Source organism: Panthera pardus, unplaced genomic scaffold (assembly GCF_024362965.1).
Source record: "Panthera pardus isolate Hobbes unplaced genomic scaffold, ASM2436296v1 HiC_scaffold_21, whole genome shotgun sequence".
Lineage (NCBI taxonomy): Eukaryota > Metazoa > Chordata > Mammalia > Carnivora > Felidae > Panthera > Panthera pardus.
The window spans coordinates 58866508-58889676 of record NW_026526777.1 but is presented as its reverse complement, the minus strand read 5'-3'; the positions used below and the strand labels follow the sequence as shown (position 1 = coordinate 58889676).

The 23169-nt window shown below is 40.1% G+C and overlaps 1 protein-coding gene and 1 long non-coding RNA gene across 2 annotated transcripts in view; both read right to left on the bottom strand.

Annotated features, from left to right (window-relative positions):
* The window catches only part of LOC109261043 (ankyrin repeat domain-containing protein 26-like), a 181114-nt gene that overhangs the window by 132053 nt on the left and 25892 nt on the right, over positions 1 to 23169 (bottom strand). The window contains exon 7 of the mRNA XM_053909495.1: positions 21193 to 21265. Coding sequence (XP_053765470.1) covers positions 21193 to 21265 — 73 coding nt within the window. The remainder of the gene's footprint in view (positions 1 to 21192; positions 21266 to 23169) is intronic.
* On the bottom strand, positions 1432 to 21267 carry LOC128778864 (uncharacterized). Its single transcript, XR_008424691.1, has 3 exons — positions 21193 to 21267; positions 5315 to 5405; positions 1432 to 1469 (listed from the first exon to the last, which is right to left on the bottom strand). It is a non-coding gene; the product is annotated as an uncharacterized LOC128778864 (long non-coding RNA).

Sequence of the window (23169 nt, the reverse complement as noted above, 5' to 3'; positions counted from 1 at the left end):
TTCTATTATTAAAACAGTTGCCTGCAAGATCAAGACAAAAAAGAAGGAAAGAAAGAAAGAAAGAAAGAAAGAAAGAAAGAAAGAAAGAAAACCAGAATTTAAATCGCATTTCTGTCACTTATCATATCCAAATAGGTCACTTCAATCTCTTTTGAGTTTCCAAATCTCCAGGGAAACAACCATTGGGCAAGGAGGTGAAACATAGGTTGACGGACCAGAGGGTGTTTTGAGGAATTAATCTCTGTGTTTCCCTAAATCTGGAGATTCTAAGTGCTTTTGATTTGGCCTCTGGAGTAATGGAGAGTCCTTAAATGGCAGAAGTGGGGAAATTATTGGAAAAAAAAAAAAGAATAAATACCAAGGAAAAAAGAGAAGAAAGTCAAAAGGCAAAAACACAGTACAAAAAGTCATTGGAAAAAAAAAAAAACTCCAAAAAACCGAAAAGCTTCCTAGAACTAGACAAGGATACTAGCCCAAAGGGAAACCAGCCTGGGAACTTAGGCAACAGAGAATCATATAGCAATATCCTCGAAATAGAGAGTGAGTTTAGTTAATGTAACATGGTCTACAACTAGATATCCTTCCCTTACAGAAAACTCATTTGTCTCAAGAAGAGGGGATAGCACTACATGTAAGGAGTTGCCTTATGACATCTTGCTTTTTATGGAAAAGCCTTGACACCATGGCCATAGCTGACAACCACCCTAAAATCTCGGATGGTAAAAACAAGGGAGTAGTTACCACTGCACGAATGACTTTGGTTGGCACTAGTGTTCAAATATATGAGGCCAAATGCTTGGACTAACCCGGGTTCTTAAGCAAACCCTAAATTAGTGTTCCGACATCATTACCTTTGACATTCTGAGTTGATCTGCCCTAGGATCTGTATCTTCATCTCAGTGCTGCTGAGGAACCAGGGAATGGATGTGGAAGCTTCACGGGCTGATGGGCAAAGCCCCTCAGCTACCCGTTAACTATGGAATCATGGTCGAGTCATCAACCTCCCTGAACCACAGTTGCCAAAGTAATAAAATGTAGGCTACAACAGCACAGCTACTTGGCAAAGCTATACAATGACTATATAACTGAACAGATGTTACCCATAGGATATAGTGTCTGGTCCAGTGTAGAACACGCAACAACTGCTTTTGTTCTCTGCGTTCCCTTAGGAGACACATAATTTTCAGTTCATTCATTCCCTTTCCTTTCCTTTCCTTTCATTATCCGTTTCATTTCATTTCATTCCTTTATACTTTAAGAGTGAGTGCCCACAGAAATCGGGAAAGATATCCCAAGGAGGCTGTGAGCGCAAAACCCGACGGGGGGCTTGAACTCACAAACCTGAGTTGAAATCAAGAGTCACACCCTTAACCGACTGAGCCACCCGGGTGCCCCAGCAAATGTCATTTTTACAAATCCATAAATATCCTACCTGGCTATAGAATCCTCGTCAGCATTCTTATCTGCTCCTAAAGAAGAAAGCAAAATACATGTTAAATCAACAATCGAAAAATAGAGGAAAATTACAAGTGTACGGCTTATGATTTGTTAAAAAGTATTGCTTTGGGACCACACCTGGAAACCACACTACACTGAATGGTAATTATACCATTCGTAGGCTTAAAGCACTAAGAAATCTTACTTTCTCCTCTATATTGACCAAGAGCAAGAATGGGTTTTATCAGAATTTGACACCTACAGGGGAACTGATGTTTATAATGGCCATCACTGACCGACACTGTGACACTGGAGGAAACTGGTATCGTTAGGAGAATGATTATCATGAGCTGACAATGTCAGACTGAAACTAGCATGATTTTTCTGGACTTCCACTACTAGAGGAGTTGAAAGAGAGTATCTTTATTTTGCTGTAACACGGCAGAACCTCCCAGCTCTTCAGCAGACACTCTTCAGTTTTAGGAGGAAACACCCCCTCACAAAGTGTGCTCTATAGCTATTGTACTTTGCAGCATGGCCAAACCATAGCAAACAGACTCTCCCTGGTCTTATTTCCAATGGCAACGTAAGAAGGAAAGATTCGGCATTCCACTTTGATATAGTTCTAACCTCTTGAGGCTGTCTCCTTCCATTGCTAGAGAGTCTATCTAGACCCACCGCACATCACAGAGGAGGATGATCCCAATGTGAGTGCTCTGTAGTGGTTCATGAGGTCATTTTTCTCAACCCTCCCCATTAGGTGACACACATCTAGAGAAATCATACTTTTTGTCATGGAAGGCAGAGGTCATCAGATCCTCTACTGATGAGCAACTAAACAAAACAAAGGGCAAAGAATATCTTGAATGCCTACATTCAATTACCAGGATATTTTCGCTTTCTAAACATTCAAAGACATCCACTCTATGATTCTAACTACATGACACCTGGAAAGAGCAAGGCTATGGAGCTAAGGGTTGGGGTGAATGTAGGGAGAAACGGGCAGAGCACAGAGGCCTTTTTAGGCAGTGGAACTCTTTCACACGGTACCACAAAGGTGGATTCACATCATTACACATTTGTTAAGACTCATAGAATGTATAACACCAAGGCTGAACACTAATGCAAATTAGAGACTTGGCCTCCAAATGAAGAGTTCGTGTCCAGAGAAAATGCACCACTGTTGTCAGGGTGCCTGGGTGGCTCAGTTGGTTCAGCGTCCAACTCTGGATCTGAGCTCAGGTCATGATCTCACAGTTCATGGGATCAAGTCCTGCATCAGGCTCTGGGCTGACAGCACAGGATTCTTTCCCCCCTCTCCCTCTGCCCCTTGGCTGCTCACACGCATGCATGCTCTCTCGCTCAAAACTCAACCAAGGAACTGAAAAAAAAATTCCTACTCAAAATGGACCACTGTCGTGCAAGATGTTAACAACAGGGGAGGCTAGGCGTGTACGGGAGCATGGTATGGTATATGGAGACTCTCTGTACTTCCTATTATATTTTGCTGTGAACTTAAAACTGATGTAAAACATCAGGCTTACTAAATGTATGAAACAACAAAAACAACAAAATATGGTTTCCTTTGAAGCTACTCTTAGCATATACTAACTCATGATACAGTCACCTTGAACATTAAAATAGAGATCAAAGTAACACAATAGGGGTACTGTCTCCCATTTGGAAGTATATGAAAATGCATAAACAAAACACAAAAATACAACAGTTATTTGTATACTTAGGCAACAAAACAATTGATGAATATGATCCAAAATCTTATACCTATAAACAGGGGTTCAGCACCATAGGAATCAAACCTGGGTTCTCCATATAATTACGAGATTTTCATTCTAATTTTAAATCAAAAATCATTATGTTGATCATACCTCAGAATCATAATGAAAGCTTAATCACATAAAAAAAAAGATTATAATGACCTCATATTGCCCTAGTAATTTTTATACAAATACCTACTTCATATGGATGATGAAACTGAAACCAGTACCATGGTAACCATCATGTTACTTGCTAGGAAAACAAAATTTGAAGACACCACCAAAAATGACGTCAGGGCTATAATTCCTATGCAGAACAGATTTCATCCAGCAGGCCAAAGATGGCTACCCTCAGAACATCCTACTTGAATGACTGGCCCTTGGTTGTTCCCTGGGATCTTGGATTTAAGGAGGGTTCCCACCATTCCCTAGCTGGTTAAGAGTGGTTCACTGTGCCTAAGTGCTGGTACAAGCAATGTCCTCAAGGCTGTACACTTGATTTCCTTGGTGGAAACCTGGAATTTTGGGACATGCTAAGGAGAAGATGCCTATGTGATTAGCATTTGATGAAAACCTCGGGCACTGAGTATCCATAAGCCTCGTACTGGCAGACCACATTTCACTTGTGCTGTCCTAATTTCATGCTGGAGGAATTTAGCACATCCTGCTAACTCCATAGAGAAAGGATTGCTGGAAGCCTGCGCTTGGTTTCCTCTGGCCTTCACCCCATGCACCATTGCTCGGTGCTCATTGGCCTTTCTAGCCTGTCCCCATACCAAGCCACACGCATGACTACAACTATATGCTGAGTCCTGTGAGCTCTTCTAGCGAATAATCAAATCTGGGTGTCATTGGGATGCCTCTAACACAACTGCATTATATGAAATTTTATTATTTCGGTTGATGTCTTTCACGTGGTTACAGTCAGAAGGTTATGTCACAGAATACCTTTCCTGGAATCTCTTTTCTTGGTGTTTGCCTTGAAAATTCCTACATCCCTACATATCCATTTGAAGAAAGGTTTAAAAGGAATAGATGAAATCATGATGTCAGAAAGTGTGAAACAAGCAACAATCTTATTTTACTCTAAAAAAAAAACAGAGAAAGAGAGCAAATCCTGGTGATTGCCCCTATGTTCTACCATATAAAAGTTCTCTGAAATATGAAAAATCAGTTAATTTTCTCCAACTACCTAGGACTTAGTTCATTTTTCTGGCAGATAGGAATCAAAGAAGTAACAGGGATCATTCTACAACAATCAGAACTGTCAGACAGAATATGAAAACATACTACTGATTATAGTGTTCTTTTGTTTCTTTTCCTTATGTTCCTAGAACATTAAAAATATAGTTCACCTATTAAAGGCGGTTATCGCCAAAATAATCAAAACTCACAAATACGGCATCCAAAATGTCAGATGAGTTATCTTGATGTCTCCCTATCTGACCCTCCTTCCAATTCTCTTATTTTGCCCTAAATGATACTACCGTATGAAGTACCCCCATTTTATATGGCATTAACGTATATACATTTATCACTGACTACAAATGCTTATGTTCACCCATGGTAGTTAGGACATAACTCTGCATCATCAGCTAGGTCAGTCCTTACTGTCTTGCCAACAGTGAGCATCACAGTAAGAGTGGGGACATTTGGGGATACTACTCTGACAAATTCTGGTACGAGAAGCTCACCTGAGAGTGTTGCTGCATTTCAAATAGTCTGCTCTTCCCTTTAAAGGACTAGTGTATTTTACCACCTTCCAGTAGAAACACAATACACACCGGCTTACTTTCCTTCATTTACTCCCTGTAGTCTCCGCCATTCACATCATTCCCTGTTTGGCTCGTCTCTTCTTTCCTGAGGTTCCTTAGGCCTTCCAGTGTCTTGAAAGGGAACTAGCCATTTAGCTCCTTTGGTGGCACTCTCAATTTAATCTGTTGCTGACACCACATACGATATGCAACTTATCTCCTTTTCACATCCCTTTCTCTTTCCTATGCACTTAACAGGCCGTTTTCTTTAGATATTAGAATATATCAGTATTCCTGTTTGAAATCAACATTCTGTCAAATGACCTTTGAATAAAATACAGTTCTTACCTTCTACTTGTCCATTTAATACACTTTGCCCTTTCTGATCCACAGCTCCAGAGACATGAGGAACATATTTGTTGGGCTTCTCAGACACACACTGTTAAAAGTAGCATCAGTAATGAGTTGCGTGAAGACTTCCTAATCCTTTTCCAAGAAAATATCTGAATTTATGATTTTAATAACTATCAGACTTACAAATAAGAATACCGTATTGAACACCAAAACATTTAAATACAAAACCTCATATATGCTCTCTTGATTCAGCGTCCCTTTGAATCTTCATTTGGCTATTGACTCTCTAAACTGATCATGGAAGGCCAGAATAAATACTTTCAAAGGCAGAAGCCTGGCTTGTATGCAGATTTCAAAAAGGAACTAACAAAACCCATTCCTTTGCATTCCTGACCCAAATAAAAGGACATGTGAAATAAGTTTTGATACAAATTCTTTAAAAGTGTACTTGCTATAAATGAAAACTGCTTCTAATAAAATGGCAGACATTTGTTTCAGTGTCAATTCATACCTCACATGATCAGAAACTTTGGAGTATATCATGTTGAGTATCAACAAAACACTGTTGTAGCTGCTGCTTTGTTTAGGTAAACATAGGTTTGACCATTTTCTTGACCAAAGAAGGGTTGTTTCGAATGGCAAAGTAGTAAGAAAAACTTTCCTTAAAGTTATGGTGAACTAGTAGCAGAAACAATGTAGATATAGGTATGGAACTCTTCAGAATGTGTAGTAAGCATTCAAACGGCAAGTATAAGAACATGTATGTCTTAGTCACCTAAAATGAGCCAAGCACTCATTTCACTATGCACATTTTCTTTTTTACACACAACAATAATAATGATTATGATGATGGAGTGAGCCTTCCTACTTCTTGGTCACTCTAAGATGTTGGAGTAAAATGATGATCCGTGGTCCTCTCTGTCCAGAATGTCCCTCGCCACGGTCTACACGACTGGGCCTTCTCATATTTCACGTGGCACCTTTTGCCACTCTCAGATCTTTTCTGACTACCAAAATTCCCACTCCCACTCTCATCCTCATCCTCACTACAAAGGCCCCTAATATTCTCTCAACTGGCATTGTCCATTTCCTATCGATGAAGCCTTTATAGTGACTTATAACAGATTGCTGTTGACTTACTTTTCTGCTCCGACCACAACAACCTAAATCCTCCACTTGTACACTCAGTAGCTAACTGCTTGGTACGTACTCAGTATACAAGGACCAATTAATTAAGGTCAAAACATTTACACTAATCTCACTGAGAAGATCTCAAAAGTACCAAATCAGTATACCGTTGGCCCTTGAACAAAGCAAGGGTTACGGGCTCTGATGGCCATGCACTCGAAAATCCACAAATATCTTTTGAAACCTCAAAACCAAATCAAAAAAACAAAAATTCCTACCGAATTTCCTACTTTAAAAGCAATCACACTTAAAAATCAAAAAGTAGGGGCGCCTGGGTGGCTCAGTCGGTTGAGCGCCGACTTTGGCTCAGGTCACGATCTAGCGGTCCGTGAGTTCGAACCCCGCATCGGGCCCCTGTGCTGACAGCTCAGAGCCCGGAGCCTGTTTCATTTCTGTGTCTCCCTCTCTCTGACCCTCCCCCATTCATGCTCTGTCTCGCTCTGTCTCAAAAATAAATAAACGTTAAAAAAAAAAATTAAAAAAAAAAATCAAAAAGTATATATGTATTGAAAACCAGAATATTAAAGCAGAAGCACTTCTATATGCTCTCTAGGTCTAATCTACCTTTTCGGCCTAATTTGGCCATTGACTCTGTAAACTGAGCATGAGAGGTCAGGGTTAGGATAACGGAATGCTGAGCTTACCAACAATATTCACAGTGGATTAATGCATGTTTTCCCTGTTATATGTATTACATACTGGATTCTTACACTATGAACTGAAGAAAACGTTAGTAAGAAAATTGTAAGGAAGGGGTGCTGGGTGGCACTGTCGGTTCAGGGTCAGGCTATTGACTTTGGCTCAGGACATGATCTATACTTCCTGAGTTGAACGCTGGCAGTGTGGAGCCTGATGAAGATTCTCTCTCTGCCCCCGCTTCCCTACTCTCGTGCTCTGTCCTCTCTCTTTCTCCCAAAATAAATAAGTAAAAAAAGAAAAAAAAAAAACCAAGACGAAAAAGAAAATCATAAGGAAGAGAAAATATATTTACAGGATGGTATTCTATTTATTGAAAAAATTCTGTATGTGGACTCCCACAGTCCAAACACATTTTGTTCAAGGGTCAAATGTATACCTATATGATGTCTCCACTAAGAGTTTACTGGAACTTATTATAGCCCCAAATGAGAACATCAAAAACCCATTCTAACTTTGCCATTCTTTTCTGGACACTAGGACCATTTTATTGGCCTTTGAACATCTTCCTATCGAAAACAAGTATTATTAGGGGGCCTTGGTGACTTAGTCGATTAGGCACCCAACTTTGAAATTGCGAAAAGGAAAGTAAAAGGTGGAGGGGGGAGTTAAGATGGCAGGGGAGGGGATCAGAATTTCCCTTGTCCCTCAAACACAGCAGTATTGGGGTCACAACACTTGGAATACCAGGAATACAGGCTGCAGAGGGACAGAAAAATCTCCGCAGGTGCAGAGTGACAGCTTGGCGGGACAGAAGGGTGTGTATGAGAATTGGGAGAAATTAAAAGGGCAGTACAGGCATGGAGTGGGGGAAGGCCTTTGGTGGAAAAATGAAAGGAAGGTAGAGAGAGAGAGGCTGTGGGAAGTGCATTTGGATATGAGAAAGCCTGTCCGGACCACAGACCAAGGAGAGGTCCAGAGAGCCAGTTTCTACTTTGGAAAACAGCCTTAGAGGGTAAAAAAAGAATTTTCAAGGTGACCACACTTTCTCTCGACCAGAGCTACCACCTCCCATGCCTGGTGGGGAGGGAGCCGCCCCTAGGCTTGGTAGCAATCTCAGGGCTACACTGGGAGAGAACACTTTGAGTATGGTGGAAAGGGGAGGTATTGCCCTGCCCAAGGGAAAAAGACCGTGCAGGCACGAGCAAGAGGCCCTCTGTCCACTGGGCAGAGTGGCGCAACTCCACTACCAGGTCTGAGCAAAGCGGGATCCTGCAGGGTTTTGAATCCCAGCTCAGTGCTCAGGTGGCACAGGGGACTGTGCAGCAAGGCAAGCCGGCTCCCCAGGCTATTCTGTGAGGATAGCCTAAACAGTGAGTTTTGAGACACCTCGTGTGGGCAGGAGAGATTGGGGTGTCGCCATGTCTCTCCCCATGACCAACATCGTGGGGCTTCAGGGAATGGACAGTGAGCCTCCGTGGAGACAGGCCCTTTACACCAATCCCTGACTCTCTGTGCCTCATAACTGCTTCTCTATAGGAGTGAGACTGACACTGATGGGACCAGACAGCCCCTCCTCTAGACCAGCACAGCCACCAGTCCCAGGCACCAATAGAAAACTCTCCTCCGGTTTTCTATCTTAGTTTGTTTGTTTGTTTGTTTGTTTTCATTTGAGTTATTATTCTTTTGTCTTTCCTTTTCTTTTTTTATGTTTATTTCTTTATTTTGAGAGAGAGAGTGAGTGATCAAGCAGAAGAGATGCAGAGAGAGGGAGAGAGAATCCGAGCAGGATCCATGCTCTCACTGCAGAATCTGATGGGGGTTTCAAACCCACCAACAGCGACAACATGACGTGAGCTAAATTCAAGAGTCGGACGCTTCACCTACTGAGCCACCCAGGCGCCCATCTTTTCTTTCCTTTGCTTTACCTTTCTTCTCTTTTCCCTTTTTTCTGTTTCTACTTGCTTCTTTCCTCCTCTCCCTTTGGAAACAGCCTAGTAGTCCCGAGTTGACGTGGGTCAATTTTATATCTACATTTATCTATATATTTAATATATACCTATATATCTATACATAGATATATATAGATATATCTACATAATTTTTTTCCTTTGTTCCTCCGTTCTGGTTCTTTGTTTGATTGCGCATTTTCTCTATACTTTTCTAGATCTCCTTCTTCATTTTCCTCCCTCTCTTTCTGGATTAAGCCCTAAAGCTCCTTTGAGTCACTGCCTGTTTTTTTTTTTTTTTTTTCAACTCCAGTCATTTCTCTTTTTATTTGGGCTAAGGATTCTTCACCACCTTCTTCTCCTTTTTTCCAGGATTACTTCAACAAACAAATCAAAGCACACCTGGTGGAAGGCCCAAACCGCCACTCCACGTAGCGAGAACAGCAGCCAAAGACGCACCGAAAGAGTGCACACAACACACTCCAAAAAACATTTGTTCAACTGCCAGGTCCTGGACAGTGTAGGAGCTCTTTTTCATATAGTAGTCCTCGCAGGTGTGGGACACAGAACAAGCTATTTACACACATAAATGGCAGGAATCTAGCCAAAACGACGAAATCGGAGAATTCTCCTCAAAAAAAATCCGGGAAGAAATGACAGCCAGAGAAGGGCTCAAAAGAGACAGAAACAATATATGTGAGCAAATTTTTGGAATGACACCCATAAGACGCATAGTTGCGCTTGAAAGCACGCATAGAAGACAGCAGACAATCCACTGCTTCAGAGATCAAGGACCTAAGGAATCGTCATGATGAATGCTGAAAATGAAATGGTGTAAAGGAGATACAAAGTAAACTAGATGCAGTGATAACAAGGACGGGAGAAGCAGCAGACAGAATCGGTGAAACAGAACATACAATTGTGGACAAAGATGAAGCAGGGAAAAGAAAGGAAGGAAATGACTAGATCACGAGGCATGTATAGAGACCTATGTGATTCGGTGAGATGAAATATTAGCCACATCCTAGGAGTCCCAGAAGAAGAAGAGTGAGAGAAAGGGGCAGGTTTTTTTGAACAACTTATAGCTGAGAGCTTCCCTCATCTGGGGAAGGAAACGGGCATCCAAGTCCTGGCGGCACAGAGATTCCCTTCCAAATCAGCAAACCCAAGTCAACACCACGACATGCCATACCGAAACTGGAAAACCATAAAGATAAGGAGAGGATTCTGAAAGGACCTAGGGACAAACGGGTCTTACTTGACAAGGGAAGACACATAAGGGTAGCAGCAGACCTGTCCAAAGAAACTTGGCAGGGCAGAAGGGAGGGGTAGGAAACGGTCAATGTGCTGAATGGGAACATCTGCGGCGAAGAATCCCTTCCCAGGCAAGGCTGACATTTAGAATAGAAAGAGAGAGAAAGGCTTTCCCTGACAAACAAAACCTAATGGAGTTCATGACCACTAAACCAGCCCTACAGGAGGTCCTAAGGGGCGACTCTGTGAGTGGAAAGCAGCAGACACTGCAAAGGACCAGAGGCCTCACCAAAAGCATGAAACCTTCAGATAACACAAGGACACTAAATTCATATGTTTAACTAATCACTCTGAATATGAATGGACTCAATGCGCCAACCAAATGACACAGGGAATCAGAATGGGTAAAACACAAAACAAAACCAAACAACAAGATCCATCTATATGTTGTCAACAAGACACTGATTTTAGATCCCAGGACACCTCCAGGTTCAAAATGAAGGTATGGGGAACCACCTATCATGCTACTAGAAGTCAAAAGAAAGCTGAAGTCGCCACACTTCCACCAGACAGACTAGATTTTAAACCAGAGGCTGTAGTAACAGATTCAGAAGGGCATTGGGTCATAATTAAGGGGTCTATCCATCAAGAGGAGCTAACAATTGCAAATGTTTATGGCCCCAAAGTGAAACGCCCACACATATGAATCGATTACTCACAAACATGATTAAATGTATACATACAAATACCATGATTGTAGACGACTTTAAGACTCCACTCATGGCAACAGGAGGATCGTCAAGGCAGAAAATCAGTAAGGAAACACAGATCCAATGTGTCATTGGACCAGATGTATTCAGATATACATAGATATATATTGGCCTTAATATATACATTTATATACATGAGTATCAACACCGATATCTTGAGATCTTTTCATCCAACAGCAGTAGAAGCACATTCTTCTTAAGTGCACATAGAACATTCTCTAAAAAGATCACATCCTGGGTCACAAAACAGCCCTCCACAAATATAAAAGGATTGAGATCATACCATGCATATTTTCAGATCACAACGCTCAGACACTTGGAATCAACCACAAGAACAAAAACCCGAAAGCCTCCAAATGCATGGACGTTACAGAACTTCATGCTCAAGAAAGAATCGGTCCACCAGGCGATTAAGGAAGAAATTGAAAACCATATGGAAGCAAATGAAAATGAAAACACGCAATCCAAACCCTTTGGGATGCAGCAAAGGCAGTCATTATAGGAAAATACATTGCAATCCAGGCCTATCTCCAGAAGCAACGATGGTCCCAAATACAGAAACTAACTTCACTCCTAAACGAACTAGAAACACAGCACAAAGACAGCCTAACGTCAGCAGAAGTAGGGAAACAAAAAGAGTAGAGCAGAAAGAAATCCTATAGAATCCAAAAACAAGGTTGCAAACATCAATCAATCTAAGAGATGTGTTTTTTTAAATAAACAAAATTGATAACCCCCTAGCCACACTTCTCAAAAAGAGGAAAGACAGGCCCAAACAGATAAAATCACAAATGAAAGACGAGAGATCACAACCAACACCACAGAAATACAACAAGGATCCACGGATACTATGAAAAAGTATATGCCAACAACCTGGACAAACTGGAAGACATGGACAAATTCCTAGACACCCACACACTACCAAAAGCCAAACGGGAAGAAATAGAAAACGTGATCAGACCCATAACCCGTGAAGACATTCAATTAGTTATTAAAAATCTCCCAACAAATAAGAGTCCTGGGCAGGATGGCATCCCAGGGGAATTCTACCAGACCTTTAAAGCAGAGTTAATCGTTCTTCTTCTCAAGCTGTTCCAAAAAAATAGAAACAGAAGAAAGCTTCTGGACTCCTTCTATGAAACCAGCATTACGTTGATTTCCAAAACAGACAGAGACCCCACTAAAAAGCAGAATGACAGGCCAATGTCCCTGATGAAAATGGATGCAAACCTTCTCAACAAGATACTAGCAAATGTAATGCAACAGTATATTAAGAGAATGATTTGCCAGGATCAAGTGCAATTCTTTCCTGGGCAGCAGGGCTGGTTCAATATTCACAAATCAATCAACATGGCACGTCCCATGTAGAGAAGAAAGGATAAGAAGCATATGATCCTGTCAATAGATGCAGAAAAAGCATTTGACAAAATACAGCACACTTTCTTAATACAACCCTCAAGAAAATTGGATAGAAGGAATAGACCTTCAAACCCTAAAAGCCACATATGAATGGCCCACAGCTAATAGCCTCCTCCATGGAGAAACACTGAGAACTTTTCCCCTGAGATCAGGAACACGAAGGGATTTCTACTCTCACCACTGTTGCTTAACATAATGTTGGAAGTCCTAGACTCAGACATCACACAACAAAATGAAATAAAAGGCATCCAAGTTGGCAAAGAAGAGGACAAATTTTCATAGTTTGCAGATGACACAATACTCTATGTTGACATCCTGAAAGCCTCCACCAAAAAACTGCTAGAATGGATACATGCATTCAGCAAAGCTGCAGGATAAAAATCAATGCACCCAAATCGGTTGCATGTGTATACACCAATCATGAAGCATTAGAAAGAGGTATCAAAGAATCGATTCCATTTACCACTGCACCAAAACATTAAACACCTAGCATTAAACATAACCAAAGAGGTAAAAGATCTGTATGCTGAAAACTATAGACAACTTATGAAAGAAACTGAAGAACACACAAAGAACCCGGAAAATATCCCATGCTCATGGATTGCAAGAACAAACATTGTTAAAATGTCAATACGACTCAAAGCAATCTGTACATTCAATGCAATCCCAATCAAAATAACAGCAGCATTCTTCACAGAACTAGAACAAACAATCCTAAACTTTGGAGAGAACCACAAAAGACCCAGACCAAAACAACCAAAGTAAGGTTGAAAAAGAAAACCAGAGTGGGGGAGTCATCACAATCCCGGACTTTAGACTGTACTACAAAGCTGGACCCCTCAAATGCATGGTATTAGCTCCAAACAAGCACAGAGGCCAATGGAATAGAATAGAGAACCCAGAAATGGGCCCACAGATGTGTGGCCAACTAAGCTCCAACAAAGCAGGAAAGAGTAGCCAATACAAAAAAGACAGTCTCTTTAGCTAATGGTGCTGGGAGAACTGGACAGCAACATGCACAAGAGTGAACCTGGACCACTTTCTTACACCTTACACAAACATAAACTCCAATTCATGAAAAAGGTAACCGTGAGACAGGAAACCATCAAAATCCTAGAGGAGAAAACAGGCAACCACCTCTCTGACCTCGGCTGCAGCAATTACTTACTTGACATGTCTCCAAAGGCAAGGGAAAATAAAAGCAAAAGTGAACTTTTGGGACCTCATCAAGATACAAAGCTGGGGGGTGCCTGGATGGCTCAGTTGGTTAAGCGTCTGACTTCGGCTCAGGTCACGATCTCGCGGTCCGTGAGTTCGAGCCCCACGTCGGGCTCTGGGCTGATGGCTCAGAGCCTGGAGCCTGCTTCCAATTCTGTGTCTCCCTCTCTCTCTGCCCCTCCCCCGTTCATGCTCTGTCTCTCTCTGTCTCAAAAATAATAAAATAAACATTAAAAAAATTTAAAAAAAAAGATACAAAGCTGGACACACTAAAGGCAACAATCAACAACTTTAAAGGCAACCAACGGAATGGGAGAAGATATGTATTTGCGAATGGCATATCACATAAAGGGTTAGGATAAAAAAGTCTATAAAGAACTTGCCAAACTCAACACCCAAAAACCAAGTAAGCGAAGAAAGGGGCAGAGGACGTGAATAGACAACTTTTCCAAAGAAGACATCCAGATGGCCAACGGACACATGCAAAGATGCTCAACATCATGCATCATCCAGGAAATACAAATCAAACCCCACTGGGATAACACCTCAATCAGTCAGAGTGTGGTGGTGAAATTCACACTTCTGGAAATAACAGATGTTGGCGAGGATGTGGCGAAATGGGAACCCTCTTGCACTGTTGGTGGCAATGCAAACGGGTGCAGCCACTCTGGAAAGCAGTGTGAAGGTTCCTCAAAAAACTTAAAAATAGAATTACCCTACAACCCAGGAACAGCACTATTAGGCATTTATCCAAAGGATACAGGAGTGCTGATTTGTAGGGGCACATGTACCCCAGAGTTGATAGCAGTTCTATCAACGATCGCCAAATTATGGAAAGAGCCCAAATGTCCATCAACTGATGAATGGCTAAAGAAGAGGTGGTGGTCTATCTACAATGGAATAATACGACTCGGCCATGAAAAAGAATGGAATCTTGCATTTGCAACACTGTGGAAGCAACTGGAAGGTATGATGCCAAGTGAAATAAGTCAGTCAAGAGAAAGATATCGTATGTTTTCACTCATAAGTGGAATTTGAAAACTTCACACAAGATCATAGGGGAAGGGAAAGAATAAATAGTTACAAATACCTAGAGGGAGGCAAACCATATGACGCTCTTAAAAGACAGAGAACAAGCTGAGGGTTGATGGGGGTGGGGAGATAAGGGGGTGGAAAAAAGGGATGGTGGGCATTGAGGAGGGCACATGTTGGAATAAGCCCTGGGGTTATCCGGAAGTGATGAATTCCAGGAATCTACTCCCTAAGCCAAGACTACGCTGTACACACTATATATTCCCTTATTGGACACTAAATTGTCAAATAATAAAAATAAAGAATAAATAAAGAATAATAATGAAAACAGGGGAGGGGCGCCTGGGTGGCTCAGTCAGTTAAGTCTCCGACTTTGGCTCACGTCATGAGCTCTTGGTTCATGACTTCAAGCCCCGCATCAGGCTCTCTGCTGTCAGCACAGAGCCTGCTTTGGTCCCTCTGTACGCCTCTCCCTACCCCTCCCCTTCTCCCTCACTTTCTCTCTCTCAAAAATAAACAAACACTAAAAATATTCTTAAGGAGTAAAAATAATACAATCACAAAAGCAGGGGAAAAAAACATGAGATTCAAGATTTCAACTCTATATTTCAACAGTAGTTTTAAGGATGTAAAATATGCTTTTACTAATATACACAAATAGTCATTTCTGTAGTGAATAGCATTAAGAGTCATAAAAAGTTTTAACTGTGAAACACTAATTCAGGATTTTATAAGAATACTGCTTTTTAGTAATTAATCTTGGGACGCCTGGGTGGCTCAGTCAGTTGCACATCCAACTCTTAGTTTCAGCTCGAGTCATGATCCCAAGGCCGTGGGATCAAGCCCTGCGTCAGGTCCACACGAAACATGGAGTCAGCTTGCGATTCATATTCTCCCTCACTCTCTCTCAAAAATCAACATTAAAAAAAATAGTAAAACGAATGAAAAAGTTAATCTTAAGGGACAAGATTTAAAGTATAGAAGAGAAATACAGGATTACAGAATTTTGAGCCATTTTCCAGCACTACCACGATGTCTAAGAAAAATATAAAACCCGATTTTAAACTTCATATAGTTTTATTATTCCACTGGGAACAGCATATGAAGAGCTCTAATTTCCTATCTACACCGTATAGGAAGGTGGTTAAAGACCCAAGAAGGAATCTAGCATTAAGCAACTAATATATTTATGATCATCCAATTTGAAGATTTTAAAGTCTTCAAATACATGTTTGATTATCAAGGAAGACTGAACATTCCCAGGAGGAAAGAAGAAAGGGACCAAAAAAAGAAAAAAAAAAAAAACAACTCAGCAGTCTTTCTCAGTTTTAGACATGAAAGAATAATTTACATGCTAAGTTGAACAACTATGAATACTAAAGTTTCCCCTGAATAATATAAAATGTATCTTGGGGTGCCTGGGGGACTCAGTCGGCTAAGCATCCGACTTCAGCTCAGGTCACGATCTCATGGTTCCTGAGCTCGATCCCCGCGTGTCAGGCTCTGTGCTGACAGCTCAGAGCCTTAAGCCTGCGTCAGATTCTGTGTCTCCCTCTCTCTCGGCCCTTCCCCCGCTCATGCTCCATCTCTCTCAAAAATAAATAAATATTGTTTTAAAAATGTATCTATTGTCGGAAATATTCAAAAAAGTAAAAATCACCTCCTACAACGAATTTTGCATACCCTCTTGGCAACCTTTCATTCCTTATGATTCTGTCATGACAAAGAGTTCATATTAGACAAAAATTTATACATGTTGAGTTCATTCATTTGAAATGTGTGTATGTGTCTATTCTATGCAGATACTATTAAAACAAGAGTGGCACCTGGGTGGCTCAGCTGGTTAAGCGTCCAACTTGATTTGGGCTCAGGTTATTCAAGTTCTGTGTCGGGTTTGACACTGGCAGCACAGAGCCTGCTTAGGATTCTCTCTCTCTCTCTCTCTCTCTCTCTGCCTCTGTCTCACTCTTTCTCTCTCTCAAAATAAAGACTTGAAAACTCAAAATTAAAAAAAGATAATTCAGAATGCAGAAAACATATTTTATATTTTTTTCTTTCAGAGTGTGGCAGCTTAAGGGGCACCTGGGTAGCTCAGGCAGTTAAGCATCTTGATTTGGGCTCAGGTCGTCATCTTGCAAACCGGTTTGTGAGTCTGAGCTATGCATCGAGCTCTGTGCTGACAATGAAGAACCTGTTTGGGATTCTCTCTGTCTCTCCCCTCTCTCCCTGTCCCTACCCTGCTTGCTCTCTTTCTCAAAATAAATAAAGTAGCTAAAAAACAAAAAACAAATTCAGTGTTGCAGCTTCAAATTTAGTTTTTCATTTCATGGATAAAGAACCTTATTTACATCACCAGAAATTTTATTTAATGAAAAGAATAAATGTTTATTTCCTCTCTTTCTACTCAAAAAGACCTAAAATATACCAAGATTATACCACACAATAGGTTACCTTAGAAACCCCAAGAAAGACAATAGCCAAAAAGTGAAAATTCGCAATCAACCTGGTATGGACTAAAACAGATTTCACTTTGCATTCCTTAGAAACACAGGTTTTGCTAAACTAAATCTAGGATATCACCTTTATTAAACTGAAAGGCAAGGGCAAAATTTCTTTCGGTTCTTCAAAGAAATCAGCTGTAAGTCATTCAGAAGAGTCTAAGTATTTTTTGGTTGTTACCTGGCTTTTTTTTTCTTAATTTGCACTGAAAATATTCCCTCCCACATTTTATAATTTAAAGAGCATCTTCTCTGCCTTAATCCCACTATTGCTGCTGTGATTTTATGATACTTTCTCTCAACTCTTCATACTTTAAGTTCAACTCGCCCTTCTAAAATGAATTCTTCCCCTTCACCCCCCTCCTCATCTTCATATGCATCGAGCTATTCTTTCCAGCTGCCTTCTCCTTCTTTGCTTCCATAAAGGCATACCCGAGATTTGTCTACTCCCACCAAAATTTCTAAATGTCAATCCTGTACCTTCCTCTCTGTTGTCATTACACTGATTTCTATTATGATCTTGAGGACTTCCATTTCTTCCTAAGATCCTTTTCATCATTATAAGGAGCAAGAGGATGGTACGGGTGGGGGCAGTATAAAACGAAACAACTTACATTTGCAAGACCAAGGACAGCTAACGTCTTGAGAGAAGGTTTCAGAAGAGATTTAGATGATGGTAAAACAGGAACAGGATCGCCATAAACTCTGACTGGTGGTTTGGAAAGAGTTTCAGCCATATCTTTATTTTCAGAATCAGGATTGCTGTCCTCAGATAAGGTTCCATCTTCTGGTTTCATAGTGCCACGTTTTGGTCTCACTTAGTAGAAAACAAAGTAAAGAGGACATGAAAATATCTGTAACTTCAAATTAGTGAATAACACAAGAATGGACAAGAATTAGTGAATAATACAAGTCTTCCAATAGCTTACTGTTTTTAATGAATTGCCAAGAAGAATGCAGTAGCTTTGCTATGCGTGATTTCGGGACATTCTAGAAAAGAATTAATAGCTTTAAGGATTACAAGAATCCAATTCGATAAAATCATTGTAATATTCACCATTACCAAATGAGCACCATTACACAAGGAACACAGGCTTTGGAATCATTCAAATGTAGATTCACATCTCAGTTATGCCGTTAACTATTTATTACCAGTTTCCATTTCCTTATGTGGTGAGGATTAAAAGAGATCTCATAAGTAGTCCCAAATGTTACTCGCCGTACCTGTAACTGATTAATATCGGGTAAATACTTTACCAAAGTAACCTCAGATAAACATTGAACCCAAGGTAATTGAAAGCATGTTGAAAAAACTAACACTAAGAAATTTAAATATGTTATCTTGTGAAGTGTTTGCATGATTTATACTGGCATGAACTATCTCTTGTAAGAGAAAATATACAAACTTACTCTTCAGTAGCATCTTATGTTGGTAAGTTGGAATTGCAAACAGTTTAAGTGGCTTATGTTTCTCAAAACACTAAATACAAATAAGACTATTTAAATGTAGCTCCTTCTGGGACGCCTGGGTGGCTCAGTCAGTTAAGTGACCCAGTTTTGATGTCAGCTCAGGTCATGAACTCACGGTTAGTGGGGTTCAAGCCACACATCGGGCTCTGTGCTGACAGCGTGGAACCTGCTTGAAATTCCCTCCTTCCCTCTCTGTCTGCGCCTCCCTACTAGCAATTGCTCATTCTCTCTCTTTCTCCCTCCCTTTCCAAGAGAAATACAAACACTACAAAAACATTTAGCTCAGCTCCTTCCAAGAAAGAGAAAAAAGAATAATAAACCTTGTGGGGCAATGAGTCATGGATGAAAACCACACACAGACAGTAGAATTCCATAACCAATACGTTGACAATGGAGTTGACAGAAAGTGATGTACTAAAAGAACAGACACTAAAGAAATGTTTTCTGCAAGGAAATATTAGGGTAGGGGTAAACCATTAAAAAAGAGCATGGTGGTGAGAACACATAGGTGGCTCAGTCAGCTCAGCGTCCAACTTCAGCTCATGAGTCATGATCTCACGGTTTGTGGGTTTGAGCCCCACATTGAGCTCTGTGTTGACAGCTCCGAGCCTAGAGCCTGCTTTGGATTCTGTGTCTCCCTCTGTCTCTGACCCTACCCCGCTTGCACTCTGTCTCTCTCGCGCGCTCCATAATAAATAAACTTAAAAACATCAAAAATATCTTTAAAAGCATGGGGGGAGAAGAGGAAAAAAGGAAAAAAAAATGAGACATGACCAATCAATGAAGCATGAGCTTAAGACAAGGAAGAAAAGGAGAAATGTGAGCAAAATAAGGTAAGTGGAAACAACATACATTTTTCAACAGGTACATAAGTAGGACTGGGAATATACTATGAACAATAGTCTCTTTTAAACCTTTGAAAGATATATATATATATATATATATATATATATATATATATATATATATATAACCTATACGTAAAACAGAGGCTTTGATTCACAGTATATCCCTAATAATACTGACTTTAATCACACTACAGTTACCGGGTTATAAGTACTGTAATAAATAATTTAATTTTTTTCACTATAAAATAAATTGTTCAATTCCTGGCATCTACCACTTAGTAAAAGCTATACATTACTACTAGACTAACAAAAGAACAGAAAAAGAGAGGTTCCTAACACATCAACTTTCACTATGGAGAAAGAATTGGGAATGAGAATTCTAGGAAGAAATGGGAACCTTCAAAGGATGTATGTAATGGGACACAGATGGGGTAAGCAAACAAAGTCTGAGGACTTTTTCTCTGCAATTCTAAGCTCACAATGGGAGGATACTAAAAATATACTGTAACCTTCTTTCTTATGTAACTCCTGATTTCCTCAGTAGAATTCATTTGCGTTTATATGTATTAAACGCTAAAACGGAATGTAAACTGAAGCCTGACTTTTTAAATTCAAATATTTAATTGTGATATATCATGCGTATTTTGTTACTTTTCAAACTCCATTCTACGGAATTCCATTTCCCTACTCATTTATTCACATTGAAAAACCATGACATTGTTTCTTCCAAGCAAGACTTTATTCTAGGAGCTCCAGGAGTCAAACAAGTTTGTTTCCTAACCTCCAGTAGCATATAATGATGTAGGGGTTTGAAATGAATATTTCAATAAATACCAGATGTCTGAAACTTTAAATTTTAGAATCTGACACAAGGACTAGGAGGAGATAGTTTTCAAAGCTACAGTATGAAAGATTTCTGAAATTAGAAATTTGACAACTTGGCTATGAAGAGCCTCTGCTCATAGAGCTACTCTTTTCAGCAAAATACGTATTCTTCGGGGAGATGCACAAATTTAACTTACTCTTCATGGAGTTATTTCAAAACTACAGGGGAACACTTTTGTAAGGTAAATGTTGAGAAATGATGTAAACATCTAAATTTCAACATTTTCTAATATGATTTTAGTTTAAATGTAGAACAAAGGATAGAGCCAAAGGAAAATCCTGTATCTCACCAAAATAAAACTTGCCCGGGGCGGGGGGCAACCTACAATAGATACTTGGACCCAATCGGGTTTCATTTAGGCATGAGTATTACCAGTCATGTTACTATCACAGTAAGAATCCTTATCCTTAACCAAATGTCACATTTCCTCCATTGTGGGAAAGCTTTTCCTAATATAATTTGACGGTCATTATATATTTTCCAGCCCATTCTTTTATCAGCGTCCACCTGTAGGATTTACCACAGTACAACAAAACAAAACAAAACATTCAACGCGTCATGTATCTGTAAAGTGGTTTGTTCTTGCTAACTTTCCATGACACACATAAAATGATGATACACAGTCCCCTCTTAATTTTCAGAGTAAATAAGGGAGAAAACTCAATTCAGAGCAGGAAAGTGAGTTTCACAGGAGGGTACTTTACCTTGGTACCAAAATCTAAGTCTTGTCTAGCTGATGTAGACCATGAATCATCAAGACCAGGTTTGTTGGAAAGCCTTTAGAGCAAAAATATACAACAAAAACATGTTCATTTATTTTAAAAGAAAATTTAAAAAATTAAGTGAAAGGTCAGCTATCTGTGTATTAAACCACATTTCTTGGTATAATTAAAAGTTGGCCTCTGGTTTTTTTCACTAAGTTTTATTATAATTCCAGTAATAATAGCATCCAGTGTTATATTAGTTTATTAATATAGTGATTCACCAACTCCATACTCACCCCATGCTCATCATGACAAGGGCACTCCTTCATCCCCATCACCTCTTTCAGCCCTCCCACCACTCACTTCCTCTCTGGCAACCATCTGTTTGTTCTCGGCAGTTAAGAGCCTATTTCTTGGTTTGTCTCTCCTTCTTTTTCTCCTTTGCTCATTTGTTGTTTCTTAAGTGCTACATGAGTAAAATCATATAGTATTTGTCTTTCCCTGACTTTCCTTAACATACTACTCTCAGGCTCCATCCAGGTCATTGTAAATGGCAAGATTTCATTGTTTTATGGTTGAGTAATATTCCAGGGTGTGTGTGTTTGTGTGTGTGTGTGTGTGTGTGTGTGTGTATGAAAAACATATAAACACACAGATACATACATATAGAACTTCTCCATTCACTCAATTGTCAATGGACGTTTGCGCTGGCTATTAGAAATAATGCTGCAATAAACACAGGGGTGCGTGTGTCCCATGGAATTCGTGTTTTTTGTATTTTTTTTGGTTAGTATCCAATAGTGCAATAACTGGATCATAGGAGAGTTCTCTTTTTAATTTTTTGAGGAATCTCCATACTGTTTTCCAGAGGGGCCGCACCCATTTGCATTTCCACCAACAGTGCAAGAGGTTTCCTTTGTCTCCACATCCTCGCAAACACTTGCTTCTTGTGTCTTGGAGTTTAACCATTCTGACATGTGTGACATGGTATCTCGTTGTAGTTTTGGGGAGCCTTTTTTCATGTGTCTGTTGACCATCTGTATATTGTCTTTGGAAAAATGTCTGGTTATGTCTTCTGCTCATTTTTAAACTGGGCTTTTTTGGAGGGGAGGATGTTTACTCATATCAATTTTTTATACTTTGTGGATACTAACCCTTTACTGGATTTGCAAAATGTTTGCAAATATGTTCTCCCATCCCAGAGGATGCCTTTTAGTTTTGACGTTTTCCTTCACTGTGCAAAAGCTTTATAGGTTCATGTAGTCCCCATAGTTTCTTCTTGCTTTATTTCCCTTGGCTCAGGAGACATAACTAGTAAAATGTTGCTACAGCCAAAGTCAGAGAAATGACAGCCTGTACTCTCTTCAAGGATTTTTTATGGTTTAAGGTCTCACACTTAGGTCTTTAATTCATTTTGAGATTATTTGTGTGTATGGTACAGAAATTGGCCCAGTTTCATTCTTTGGAATGTGACTTGTCTGGTTTACCCAACACCATTTGGTGAAGAGACTGCCTTTTCCCCACTGGATAGTCTTTCCTGTTTGTGGAAGATGAACTGACCATACAGTGGTGGATTTGTTTCTGGGTTTCGGTTCTATTCCACTGAGCTATGAGGCTATTTTGTCTGCCAGTACTCACCATACTGTTTGGATTACTACAGCTTTGGAAGAAAACTTGAAATCTGAGACTGCGATACCTCCAGTTTTCCTCTTTTGCAATACTGCTTTGGCCATTCAAGTTTTTGTGGTTCTATACAACGTTTAGGATTGTTTATCTAGCTCTGTGACAAATGCTGTTGGTATGTTGACAGGGATTGCATGACATCTGTAGATGCTTTTGGGTAGTGTAGACACTTTAAAAATATGTATTCTTCCCATCTGTGAGCATCGGATGTCTTTCTCTTTCTGTCACCTTCAATTTCTTTCATCAGTGTTTTACGGTTTCTAGAGTACAGGTCTTTCACAATTTGGACCCTGT